Here is a 14,102-nt window from a genome sequence, read left to right on the forward strand (position 1 = left end):
GTGATGGCCCTGGCCCTCCGGGAGCCCTGCTGTTAGCTGTCTCTTGTGCCCCCGACTTCCCTGGCCTCCTCCTCATCCTGGGGTCGGGGGACGGACAGGAGGAGATGCCCCTTCTCCTTCCTTCCTGACACACAAGGCAAAGCATCTCACATAGGCTGCAGCCTCAGCCCAGGACGCCTCCTTGCCCCACCGCCCCCACCCCCAGCCCCTTCCACGCCGCATCGCTGCCCTGCTGGTGGCCTCCCGCCTGCCCAGGACACTCACTATTTGGCAGAGTCGTTGAGCTGATATTCCCGGGACCTGTTGAAGCACTCCTGGATCCCCGAGTCGCCCCAGAGTCGCATCATGGCGGAGAGCAGCTCTGGAGAGAAGGGCTCCGTGTCTTCCATCCGACTCACCACGTCACACACCATCTTGGCGTCGGCCTGTGAGGAGACGAGGACACGGACAGAGTCTTTTATTTGTGGGCACAACAATGATCACTGGTCGGTGACCCCACTCTTGAGTCCTTTGAACCCCGCCACCCTCCAAGAGAGCAAGAGAGACAGACACCCACCCCCCCGCCCCAGGCCACGGCTCAGGAAGTGAGCAGGAGGCAGCAATCTGCAGGTGGCCTTTGGGGTGGGAAAGACACGAAGGAAGGGGGTAAGGTCAACACCTGGACGGCGTATGGCTGACAAAAGATTCTCTACCAAGGTGCTTGTGTGCTAAGCTGCTTCAGTCGTGTCTGACTGTGCAACCCCACGGACTGCAGCCTGCCAGGCTTCTCTGTCCATGGGTCTCTACCAAGGTATGTCGGGGGCAAAGCCTTCCGTGGAAACTTTCAGTATCGAGCTGCCAGCTCAGTAGCTATTCGCACGTCAGGGCCTGTCTAATGCAGCAGGTCAACGTGAAGGTGCAGGCACTGTGTCCCCTCCTGTCTGCCTGCCCTGGGAAGGAAGCTGTAACTAGCTTGGAGGCCAGCAGGCCATGCCCATGATGCCAGCCCAGACCCAGCTCCCTAGGGTCAGTGTCCCACAGACCCCAGCCCTCGGATTCCCAAGTCTCCCACCAGGAGAGCCTGGGTCCCGGCCCCTCTCCAGGACCCGAGCCTCTCCTGCGGGCAGCCACCAGAAAGCTGGCCCTGGGACCCAGGCGCTGAGCGCCTTAAGCAGGCGGTGACTCAGGGAGACAGGGGTGGGTGAGCAGGGGTGGTGCCTCCACCTGGGGCTAAAAACAGGCCTGTGAGTCAGGGCCCACACGCTGATGCTGCTCTGTGTGCCCGCATGACCTCGGGAAGGCTCACCCGTGTGAGGAATGACTGGGAAAAACCTGGCCAGTTTCCCAAACTTCTTCCTTTAGACCCCACTGTCAAGGTTTCTGCCTGATCCTGAGAGAAGGGAGTTGGGACCTGAGGGTGGTGGGCAGGGCCAGACTTCCTGCTAGAGGGAGACACCCTCCCACCTAGAGCCATGTTATGCCTCAGCCAGGCCACTAGAGGGTGTGGTTTAGAAACCTGGGCCTTCCAGAGCCACTTGGTGCTCCTCTATGTCTGATGTGGAATCCTGGGAACTGCACTCCAGGGGGATATGGTACACGGTTTGGGGAAGGGCAGCCTGGAGCTGTCCTCCCGGCTGCACCCCATCACCGAGGTGTGGTGGTGGCGGGTCTTGTGCTGGCGACACCTCTCGATGGGCCCCTGCTCTGTCTCTCTCCCGTCTGCCCAGCTCAGTGCATGGCACCACCATTGGCCCAACCACTAAGACTCAAGTCACCCACCTCCATCCCCATATCCACTTCTCCGCATCTCCTCCGGGACACCCCTGAGTCCAAGCCACTCCCTGTCTTTTCCTGGCTGTTCCTGGACCCCCTCCCAAGGGTTCCTTGCCTCCCTCTTGCTTCTCTTCAGTCTGTCTTCCACACCACAGCCAGCAGGGAGGCTGTAGAAAAAGAACTCCCCATTTTTCCAACTGGGGACACTGATATCCAACTTAAAGATGGCATCTCCTTGTTTTGCTTGTGGCAAAAATGTGACCATGTGACCAGTTCTACCCATGGAGAGATCAGCCCAAGTGTAGTGAGGTCTTTGCAAAAGGCTTTGTAAAGGGAAGATGCACCCCTTTTCTCTCACTTCTTCCTTCCTGAAACCTGTGATGGCTGAGCTCTAGCAGCCATCATGGATCATGAAGATAAGATCTACACCTGAGGGACAGTGGACTGGCGATCTAAAAACAGTCAGGTCCTTGACAGCTCTGTAGACACTCCATACCTTCTGCATTTTTCTTTTTTTCACTTTTACTTTTTTTTAAACTTCTAGCTCATTTAAATCACTGTTTTCTAGGTCTCAGATATTCACAGTCAAACCTAATTCTAACGGATACAATAACTCTCTCTGTTTAAACTCTCAATAGCTTCCCATTATTTCTAAATTCCAAACTCCTTACCATGACCTCCAAAGCCCCGGCCTGACTGCTGTCTGCTCTACCCTCCTCCCACCTTTTCCCTCTCCTGGTCCTCTAAGCACACAGCCTTTCCTCTGTTCCCCAAGCAGTCAGGGTCATCTCACCTCAGGGTGCTCCACCCAGCCAGATCATCCTTCCCTGGCTCTGCCCTTCTCCATCATAACGTCACTTCCTCAGGGAAGCCCTCCTCTATGCCCCCAGGTAGAGTCTGCCCCCACGGTGCACCGACCATACCATGTGTCACAGCTGGCGTTGCGTGTGCCTGTCCCTCGGTTTTCCGATTATTCAGGGCACCCCCATCTCACAATGCTCTGTACATAGTTGGTGCTCTGCAGTTATTTGTGAGATGAACCGGTCCTCGGCATCTTACTACCAGGCATGACCCCAGTTTCTCACTCCATCCACTACGTCTCCCAAGTCTTCTAATCTCGTCCGTCTCAACAACAGTGTGTCTAGGTCAACCACAGCAACAGCTCTGCTGGGGAGACATCCTGTTTAGCAGATGGGGAGACTGAGGCTCAAGGTCACATGCTGCAAGTGGGAGAGCCTGGGCCCAGGGTTACCCCCACTGTGCTCCAGTGGACAGCCCTGGGCTTGCTTGGATCCAGGGTTAATCCCTATTGTGCTCCAGGGGAGAGCCCTGGACTTGCCTGGACCCAGGGTTAATCCCTACTGTGCTCCAGGGGACAGCCCTGGGCTTGCCTGGACCCAGGGTTAATCCCTACTGTGCTCCAGGGGACAGCCCTGGGCTTGCCTGGACCCAGGGTTACCCCCACTGTGCTCCAGGGGACAGCCCTGGGCTTGCCTGGACCCAGGGTAAAGCCCTCCTGTGCTCCAGGGGACAGCCCTGGGCTTGCCTGGATCCAGGGTTAATCCCTACTGTGCTCCAGGGGAGAGCCCTGGACTTGCCTGGACCCAGGGTTACCCCCACTGTGCTCCAGGGGACAGCCCTGGACTTGCCTGGACCCAGGGTTAATCCCTACTGTGCTCCAGGGGACAGCCCTGGGCTTGCCTGGACCCAGGGTAAAGCCCTACTGTGCTCCAGGGGACAGCCCTGGGCTTGCCTGGATCCAGGGTTAATCCCTACTGTGCTCCAGGGGAGAGCCCTGGACTTGCCTGGACCCAGGGTTACCCCCACTGTGCTCCAGGGGACAGCCCTGGACTTGCCTAGACCCAGGGTTAATCCCTACTGTGCTCCAGGGGACAGCCCTGGGCTTGCCTGGACCCAGGGTTAATCCCTACTGTGCTCCAGGGGACAGCCCCGAACTTGCCTAGACCCAGGGTTAATCCCTACTGTGCTCCAGGGGACAGCCCTGGACTTGCCTGGACCCAGGGTTACCCCCACTGTGCTCCAGGGGACAGCCCTGACTTGCATCTCAGACACTGGTACCCAGCCCAACCCCTCACCTCACCACCCTGAGCAAAGGTGTGGGCGATGGGTAAGAGAGAAGGAAGGGTGAGGGTGGCGGGAAGGAGGGGTCATGCCAATGCACCTGGAGGACTATGGTGGCTGCCAGGCCTGGCCAGCCCTGTGGGGGTCAAGCTAACAAGCAATTAATAGAGCCAGAGGGGGCCCCTTATCCCTTTGTTTTCCTGCCTTTGGGGCCCTGGGAGAGTGGGGCTCACACTGGGCCTGACCTTCCTGTCCGAGTCCCCTCCTGGGCCAGTGGTGGTGGGGGGTGCATTTTCCCACACCTTGCTCTCAGCTACAGTCCCCATGGCACTGGTCAGAGCATGCCCAGCTGTCCTGGCAGCAGGGGGTGTGACACAGAAGATGCATGGACTGGGGCAGCCCCACCTGTGCAGATTTGCTCAGTGGAGGATGCTGGGGCAAGCTTCTGTAGAAAACACACCCTGTGCTCCCACTGCTGGTGGTGACCAGGTTCGAGGTGGCTGCAGAGGGCCCAGTCCCTCTGATCTGCACCTTTCTCTGCTGGACGGCTGCCTCCTCCACTGGTGGGGCTTCCAGTCCCTCCTTTTCTGATACCAGAGCCTCTGCTCCCCTGAAGGGGAGCACTCCTCCCCAACTCAGCCTGAGCAGTCCAGGTAGGGTGGCCTCTGTCCCACAATCTTGGCATGGACACACAGTCTGGGCCTGGCCAATCCATCCCTCTGCCCTTAGTGAGCAGTTCCGGGTGGATAAAGAATCCCAATCCGTCAAGTGAGACTAACCTGACCAGCCCCAGGACACCTGCATAAACTATCAGGAGAGACCCTCCAAGGAAGGGCCCACCTGAATGTGGAGCCGTCCCTGAGGAAAGCAGGGCTGAGAGAGGGAGGCACCCCGAGTCCCAATGACACGTCAACACCCGGATCCAGCTGCACCTGCAGCCACACGCATCTCTGGCTTTCCAGCTACCTCCATCAATCAGTCCTCTGACTCTTTGTTAACCCTGAAGACGTGTTTTTGTTTGGTTGGTGTACTTTTGTACAATAACCTCAAAGAGTGTTACACTTCCTGGTGTGTCGAGACCAATACCAGGCTCACCTCCTCCAGGCAGACCCCTCCCATTACTGCGGTCCACACAGTTCCTCTGGCATCTGACTCCCTTCCCCTCTTCCTGTCTGGACCATGCCCTGGGCACATGCACAGGCCCACATGCTGCGCTAGTTCCTGTGGGGGGAGCACCAAGACGGGTTGGGGGCACTGGGCACGTCCCAGGGGCTGTCTACTGGGTTCCTGGAGACAGTTTTACACAGGAGTTGAGGGAGGCTGTCCACTGACGCCGTGCCCAGTGGTCCCTGCGTGGTGGGCTGAGTGCAGGACATTCGTCACTGCGGGCTCTGTCACACAACGCAGCCTCGGGCCAATTATTGCCACTGCTACAGACAAGTGTCTAACATGCCCCTGTGGGGCACCATGCCCACTGAGGGTCACAGTCAGGGAGCTATCTGCTGGCCCAGGGCCAGGGAAACAGTGGTGAGGGAGTGGGCCCTTCTCTCCTCCATGGCCTCCAGGGACGGAGGGGTGCTCCCAGTGAATGTGCGAGATGCCGCGTTTCCTCAGACACACGTGCCCGTGGCGTGGGTCCAGCAAGTACAATGTGCCCAGTGTGCCCGGCCCTCCACGGCCGCCGCTGTCCACCTGCTGGGGCTGCCCATGCTGTGACATCCGGTTCCCATGCCCCCTGACCCCCAACAAGTCTCCCTCCTTTTCCCACAGCCCCCTTTGGTCACTCCTGCCCTGGGCTTCTAGTTTGTTCCATGTGGACTTTGGGGGGCTCAGGCCACAGGCTCAAGGCTCCATCCACACCTGGGCTCCTGGCTTGAGTGGGGTCTTAACCTCTCTGAGGCTCAGCGTCCTCCCCTGAAAACCAGGGTGGCAGTCTCATCGCTTTCTTCACAGGGGCTCCCTCTTGTCGTGGGAGCAGACAGTGCACTAGCACAGGATGGCCTGAGGGGCGGGCCGGGCCGAGCCCCACCACCCCAGCCGCCTGGGGACCACAGGAGATGAGGAGGCCAACCTGCCGCCCTCGGGATGCCTGCGGGCCGGGGCCACGGGAAGGGATGAGACGTTGAGAAACGCATGTCTGGGACCCTGCATTTCGGACTGTGAACTGCAGGCAAGATGCCATTCTGATGGGTTTTGGATCAGGAGGCTTGGGGCACAGGAGAGTCTGTGACTAACTCTCAGGGCCACCTGCAGGATTCTCCTCACCAGGTCAGTGATTTAAAATCAGCATTGACACTTCTTTTCATCAGAGCCGGTACAAGGCTTCTGGCTAAATGATATCTTAATGTTCACACATGAATGTTGACATACACATGCTCTGAAGCTGCCCTAGGTGGAGGTGAGATATTTTTGGAAAGCTCCACAATGGTGGAGATGCTCCTGTGGACACCGCATCCATAAGCAGCTGGAGAAAGGGGTGGGCAGGGAGAGGAAGCAGTGCCTGGAGACAGGGGGCACCTCCAGCATTTGAGGGGGGTGGGGAGCTCTGCCAGGGTGCCTCCCAGAAGTAGTCTTGCTCTGGGTCAGTTCTGGGGAGCAGGGTGCCCGGGGAGGTGATGGGGACAGCTGCCCCCCTGAACTGGTAGCACACAGGGGTCCCCCCTGCAGCAGACAGGCCAGGCCCCCTGCACCAGGAGGACATGGGCTCCTGGGGACTGGCCATAAGTGTACTTGGAAAGCAGCGCCCATGATGCAGGGGGCAGTTGGTGGGGCTGCCCATTGGCATCCATGGCTGAGGGGCTCTCCTTCCTGAAAGCCATCTCCATACTATGAGGAGGGCTGGAGGCTCCCATGGCCCTGCCCGTCTCCCACTTCCTGGACCACAAGAGAGCCCCCTGCACCCACTCCTCTTGCCTAATGTCTCCTGTTCACCCTTCTCAGAGATGTGGCTGGTGCCTGTCTGTTCTGTGCCTCACCGGGGGTGATTGCAGGGTGAGTGGTGACCAAGGGAGTGGGAATCAGCTGGCTGAGCCACTGGCAACCAATACCACACACATCTGCTCACACGTCAGGAACTGCAGGGCCTTGCCAGTCCTTGCTGCCGCCGCCGCCCCCAGCCCACTGTGGACGCATCGTCTGAAACTGGGACGGCTGAGTGCATGATAAGCACTTGCGTCTGCAAAACTCCTCCCCTCTCTTCAGAGCAAAGGGGCTTAGAGCTAAAGTAAGAACAAGAGCCTTTCCCTCTCAAGAGACAAAATGCAAAGGATATGGGAGGGAAGCGAACAGGGATTTTCAGTCAGGTGACCCAGGTTCAATCCCAGCTCCGCTGCTTTTCAGACTTGTGACCTTGGACAGACCACTTAACCTCCCTGAGCTTCTGCTCTCATTAGTTCCCACCTCGTGGGGCTGTTTGCGCAGATGAAAGGCTAAATCGATGTGACACAGCTCTGCAACATAAAGAGCCCTGCAAATGTTAGTTATTATAAGCAAAGATGAGGTCCCTGAGACACAAACAACAAGCTGACATAAAATTAGCCTGCTTTGTACAAGACTTCTCAGGCAAGCAGGATAATCTTGATAACAATAATCATAGTAATTATAATAATAACCCCTTCCGTTTGAGTAGCTGCTTTGGATCTTTCAGAGTTTTCTTCCTCTAATCTTTTAGGCCTGGTGAAGTGTGAGTGTGTGCATGTATGTACACGCACACACTTACATACACACACGCACAGTCCTCTGGTTGCAAAGGAAATCGCCATCCTGCCCTGTCCTGCCACGTGCATTGCAGTAGCTTCAGCTCCCGCCAGGGGGCAGGAGTGCACAGGCCAACAGGAGACTCAGGGATGCTGCACAAGCCCAGCCCAAGAGACCAGGTAGGGCTGGGCCAGGCCGGGGGCATGGTTGCCAACTCTGTTCCTCAAGTGAAAGGGGCTGAGAGACCCCTGCTGCTGGAGGCCCAGCCTGTGCGCTGCAAGGTCAGCAGGTGGAGAATGGCAGGGGGCACCTTTCCAGGCACTTTGTTCATGTCACCCAGATCTGAGCATCTCAGGAAACGCTGTGGTCCTGGTCTCTCCCTTCCTTGCTGCCGCTGGGGTGAGAAAGAGAGGGGTGCACTCCCTCATCCCTGCTTCCCTGGCCCTGGGCTGGCAGATGGCTCCCGAGCTGTGACTCTCAGTGGACGTGGTCCCCCCAGGGGTACTTCAGACATTCGTGAGGCGTTTTTTTTGTTGGTGGCAAAACCTGGGGCACTATAGGCAATTAGCAGTTGGGAGCTGAGCACGCATGGGGCTCTTTCTTTGCTGAGACTTAGCAAAGGCCTGTACCTGGAAAACGCTGTCTTAGTGAGGCCTGTACCTGGAGCACGCTGTCAGGCAGACAGGGTCTCTAGGAGAGCTGGAGGACCCCACAGGTCTACCATTTGTCTCAGTGAAGGGAGCCTTCCTGTCTCCCTGGAAAGATGCAACAGCAGATCCAAGGATTTGCTGCTGTTTCTAATCTTGCCTCCTTTCGGCTGTGCCCATCCCTTCTCCAGCCATCCATCCATCCACACATCCCACGGCCCCATCCAGGGTACCTACCTCCTCAACGTCATGCGTCCACCCACCCATGACATCATCGCCCATCAGCCACCCTGTTCATCTATCAACTCACTCCCATACCCACCCGGTCACCCCTCGCCTCCCATCTGTCTTTTCATAGCGTCTGTCCATCCCTTCGTTCTTCACGTGTGCACCCTCTTCATCCCTTTCACTCCTCTTTGATCTGTGTAGCCATCCAACTGTCCATCCACCCAGTCACTCACTTATCCACTGTACGTACACCCACTACCCAGTGAGGTCCCCACCTTAGGAACTTTCACGTTCGCCAGAAAGAGAAATCTTTAGGCATAGGGAGAGACAGCCTGCCTCTCCCCAGCCCTGAACACATCAGGGGAGAGCTGCCCCCTTGATGGCCCCTCACTCTGTCCCCAGGTCTGGTCTTTGTCAGGAGCCCAGGGCTTTGTAAAGGAAGACTCTCCTAAGGCCTCCAGCTGGGTCCACCGGGCTCCTCAGGGATGTGTTTGTCCTAAGCCCCTCTGAGAGCTTTCTCTGTTTGGGGCCCAGGCTGCCTCTGAAGGGGCGAGGGTAAGACTGGATTTTCTAAAGAAACTCACTTATTTTATTTTTAATGAATCTTTAAAAAATTTTAATTTATTTTTGGCTGTGCTGGGTCTTCACTGCTGTGTGTGGGCTTCTCATCGTTGCTGAGTGTGGGCTCTAGAGCATGCAGGCTCAACAGCTGTGGGGTGCATAAGCTTAGCTGCCCTGAAGCATGTGGACTAGGGATCAAACCCATGACTCCTGTACTGGCAGGCAGATTCTTTACCACTGGGCCACTAGGTAAGTCCCAAGAATCTTACTTTCTGAAGGATCACACCCTTTTCAGTCTCAAAACCCTTGGATCTTCCAATTGTTTATAGAAGCAGCTTTTCCCGCTGGTTTACTATGTATCTTCAAGAACCAGGGGTTGTGGGGGTGGGGATGACTTTGATCTGAGTTCTAGCTCTCACACACCTAAAAGTTTCCACTCAGAAGCTTTGTGGCAGCTTCTGTAACTGGTGTGGTTTCCCACCCCTGGCCCTGGCCCAAGCTCAGCAGAAGGACCAGTGCTACAGCAGCAAATGTCGGCTCAGCAGGCTGGCTGAGCCCAGGACTGGGCGCAGGGGACATGGCGGACAGCAGGGTATGGAAACTGCCTCCCCGCTCCCCGCCCAGAGCCTGCTGTCCGATGGGGGCTCAGACACATTAACCAAGCTCTGGAGTCAGGGAGGCTCCTCCAAGGAGGCAGCCGCTGAGTGAGGGCCACTCCTCAAGGACACACTGCTGCGGGCAGGGGAGGTGAGAGGGGTCCATCTGGAAGACAGGCAGTCGTAGGTTGGCTGTGCCCACAAGGCAGGCACCGTTCAGAGACTGGCCTTCCCTGAGGGGGGAATTAAAGGAGAAGCTAAGGGTATTGCCAGGGGGCATCAGACACCCCTTGGGCCATCAACAGGGCCTGTGGACAATGGTGGGTTCAGAGTCCATGCAGCCCTTAGACATGAAATGAAGAATGGCACCCAAGCCCACACAGGTGGTTCAGGAGCCCGCACACAGACTGAGCCCAGCATGAACTGTGGACCTCCCACCCCCAGGGGAGAGGCTGGAGGCAGCCTGGGCCATCGACTGGTAGCTTGGGGAGGAAGCCTTACTGAGCGGATGCTAACACTCCCCGAGGGTGGGACCAGGGACATTTTCGGGCCCCCAGTCCTCTCGCCAGCTTTGCGGTCTTAGGTGAAGCTGCTATGTGCGTCTCCTAAAGCCACCCTGACAGAGGTTCGGGGCAGGGAGACTGGTGGGTATGGGGCAGGGTAACACCGAGGCCAGTGTAGATGGCGGGAGCAGGGACTGCAGAGGTGACAGCTGGCCCAAGCGCAGGGGGGTGTCCTGGCACAGGCAGGGGGTGTAGGGTGGCGGCTGTCCTAGCTGCCCAAGGGTGGCGGTGTGTTCATGTCACCACGGCTTCTGACCTCCTCAGATTCCGAGGATGGAGTGGGCATGCACGCTTGTCCAAGACCCTAATTACCACCTCATGTGGTGCCACTTTCTCCTGCTGCCCTTCCCCCCTGGGTGGGGGCCGGAGTGAGGGGTGCATGGAGGACAGCAGGCTCTATCAGGCCAAAATAAACCTTAAGGTGAGCAGGGCAGACATTCCCACAGCCTCACCCTCTGTCTCCTGAGCTCAATGTTCTAAGACAGGAGAAAAGAACTAAAATTGGATAGGCTAAGTTTCTAAGAAACGAACAAGGGCAGAATGAAATTACCCACACAGAGCGCAGTCAAAGGGAAAGACAAGTGATAACGGCCAAGCTCGGCTCTTCAGAACACACTGTGACGATGCTGAGGAGTTTAATTAGAGCCACCTCGGCTGTGAGATATTAACACACAATTATGGAAGAGAAAAGATGGAAGCTGGAGCAATGTGCAGATGGCAGGGGTGACAGTAGGCTGGCGGGCCCTGGGGACAGCAAGCTTGGCGGGTGGGTCCTCTCCTCAGGCTTATTTGCTGACACCCCCTTCTCTTTCCTTGTCTCCTCACTGGGGACGAAAGTCCCCGCACCATCCATTAAAGTGATGAGATGATGTTTTTGTTTGACAAGGAGCACGTCATCAGGCGTCCATGCTCTGACCCTGGGCAGGTCTCATCTGTTTTCGGAGGCTCTGTCCTCAAAGGCACAAGGACAGGGTTGGCTGGATCAGTGGTTCTCACACCCCTGGGGGCCTCTGAGGGGTCCCTAAGATCAAAACTGTTTTCCTAACTCCTAGACGATGTTACTGGCCTCTCCGAAGGTATTAATGCCTAAACTGATGAGAGACAAGACAGCACCCTTCAGCAGGAAGTAGTGGCACCAAATGATACGAACTGCCATTCTATTCTTTGCCACCGCGCAGTCACAGTAAAACCAGTGCTGGTTTCCCAAGACATTTAAGAATGTCCGCGGGAGTTCCCTGGTGGGCCAGCGGGTTAAGATTCTGTGCTTCCAATGCAGGGTGTGTGGGTTTGATCCCTGGTCGGAGAACTAAGATCCCACACGCCCCAGGGGCCATGGAGCTCGTGCGCTGCTGTGACGCAGTTCCTGTGCTCTGGAGCCTTCTCATCACAACTGGAGGGAAGCCCACGTGCAGCAGCTAAGACCTGGCACAGCCAAAAACAAACAAGCATTAAGAAACAAAGACTGTCCCTGAGGAAGTAGTCAAAATTGGGAATTGAAAGCCCTCCTGTGGCACACATGTCTTTTTCATATTCTCTGATGAAACGGGGAGGGTCCTGCAAATTGCAGGTGGTGCTTGTCTGGAGGGAAGGCACGCGAAAGGCTGCCCCGCCAGCCAAAATGCTTCCTTTTTCTCACAAGACACCACTTGAACTTGAAAGAATGACCGACAGACAAATGTAGGTAATTCAGACTTGGTCTCTGGAAGACAAGTTTCTAAAATATCAAGCTAGCCTATTGCTTCAAGGAAAACACCTAACAAATTTGCTACCAAAATGAAAAAATTCCAGCTTCCAAGGGAAGAACCAGAATTTTGGAAAGCTTGTATTTAATACCGTAAGTTTGACAGCTTTCCAACACCTGAAGACTTTTCTGGTAAGACAGACACTGATGTTAACAAATGCGAGTTTCTTATATTCTCCATTGAAAAGTGTCACTGTTTGGAAGATGTGCATAATTCTGAACCACTATTTTCCAAATGATCAAAATGATGTCAAAAATCTGGCATGGCTGACCCATTCAAAGAGCAAAGTAAACCAATGGATTTTTTAAAAAGACTTAATTGAGAAGAGGGTACAGAGATTTCCCATATAACCCTAGAGCCTCCCCCATTACTGACATCACTCACAATGGTATACTTAATTAAACAACAAAAAAAAGATGACCCGATACCAACATATTATAATCACCCAAAGCCTGTTGTTAACCTTTGGTTTCACTCTTCTTGTTGTTCAGTTGTTAAGTCGAGTCTGACTCTTTGCAACTCCATGGACTGCAGCATACCAGGCTTCCTTGAACTTCACTATCTCCCGGAGTTTGCTCCAACTCACATTCCATGGGTGTAGACAAATGCATAATGACGTGTATCTATAACCGTGGTATCATACAGTGTATTTTGACTGCCCTAAAACTCCTCTGTGCTCTACCTATTCATTTGTTCCTCCCCAGCCCCTGGCAGCCACTGATCTTTTTACTTTCTCCACTGTTTTACCGTTTAGAGAAAGTCATGTAGTTGGAATCATACAGTATAATTTGATGGATCCATTTCAGATTAGGTTATTCCTCTTTAGTGATATGCTTTTCAGGTTCTTCCACGTCTTTTCATGACTTGATCGCTCGTTTCTTTTTAGTGCTGAATAATATTTCATGTCTGGGTGTACCCCAGTTTACCTACTGAAGGACTTTTTGGTTGCTTCCAAGTTTGGGCAATTATCAATAAAGCTGCTGTAAACATCTGTGTGCAGGCTTTCTGCGTGGCCATAAGCTTTCAAATCTTTTGGGTAAATATAAAGGAACACGATGGCTGGCTTGTATGGTAGGAGTATGTTTAGTTTTGTAAGAAACCACCAAGCTCTTCCAGCGTGACTGGACCACCGGCAAGGCCTGAGGGTTGCTGCTGCCTGACACCCTCACCAGCACCTGGTGTGGTCACTGTTCCAGGCTTTGGTCACTCGTAGGTGTGTCGTGGGGTCTCCCTCTTGCTTTCATTTGCATTTCTCTGACAACATATGATGTGGAGGACCTTTTCATACGCTTATTGGCTATCCATAGACCTTCTTTGGTGAGGTGTCTGTTAAGGTTTGGGGCTCATCTTAAAATCAGATTGTTTGCTTTCTTGTTGAATTTTAAGAGTTCTTTGTATACTTTGGATAAAAGCTGTTTATTGAACACACACACACACACACACACATATATTTTTTTAGCGGGGGGCAAATATTTTGTCCCAGTCCAAGGCTTGTCTTCTTATACTCTTGACTTTCGCCTTTCACGGAACAGTTTTTAATTTTTATTAAGTCTGGTTTATCAATTCTTTCATGGATTGTGTCTGGTGCCGTATGTAGAGGCATCATCACACCCAAGGCCATCGAGATTGCCTCTTATGTTACCTTCTCGGAGTTTCATACTTTCACACTTGCTGCCATCACCTGCCCTGCCCTGCTGCTAAGGGGCTGGAGCTCCCTGGGGGCCCGGCTGGTGCCCACCCTGGGGACTGGCGTCAGCCTATTGATGCTGCAGTGTTTACATGAGGCAGGTGGGATGGCAACAGGTGTAAAAAACAAGGGTAACAAATAGGCGGGTCGACCAAAACATGGCGAGGCAGGGTGGCGCCCGCCACTGTGCCCCAGCAGAGGGTCCAGGGGGCCATTCTGGGCGGGCAGGAGGGGGAGGGCACAGTGGGGCCAGGCTGGCTGCCAGCTCCCTGGATGCCCAGACCTAACCACAAGAGGAGTGCAGGGTTGGGGGAGGCTGGGGGCTGAGTGAAGCCCCGGGGGGTCTGACTCTCATGTGAAGTTGGCCCAGAGGGAGCTGCTCAGCCCAGGGCCACCACCTCGGCAGCCTCCTCTGAGGCGGGGATCAGGGTGGGAGGCCTACCCTCTCCGCGTAGCCCCTGCCAGTCTCACCACCCGATGTGAACACCGGGGGGTCATGGGCACCACAATGGGGGGTGGGACAAGGCTGCACAGACCTGGGCATGGCA

At 55.2% G+C, this 14,102-nt stretch overlaps 1 protein-coding gene across 3 annotated transcripts in view; it reads right to left on the minus strand.

Annotated features, from left to right (window-relative positions):
- GNAO1 (G protein subunit alpha o1) overlaps positions 1 to 14,102 on the minus strand; it is a 180,881-nt gene that overhangs the window by 27,265 nt on the left and 139,514 nt on the right. For all 3 annotated transcript variants that reach the window (XM_019979878.2, XM_019979876.2, XM_019979877.2), the window contains exon 4: positions 265 to 425. In XM_019979878.2, the coding sequence (XP_019835437.1) occupies positions 265 to 425 (161 nt within the window). The remainder of the gene's footprint in view (positions 1 to 264; positions 426 to 14,102) is intronic.

The sequence above is a fragment of the Bos indicus genome, chromosome 18 (genome assembly GCF_029378745.1).
Source record: "Bos indicus isolate NIAB-ARS_2022 breed Sahiwal x Tharparkar chromosome 18, NIAB-ARS_B.indTharparkar_mat_pri_1.0, whole genome shotgun sequence".
In the NCBI taxonomy this organism is placed as follows: domain Eukaryota; kingdom Metazoa; phylum Chordata; class Mammalia; order Artiodactyla; family Bovidae; genus Bos; species Bos indicus.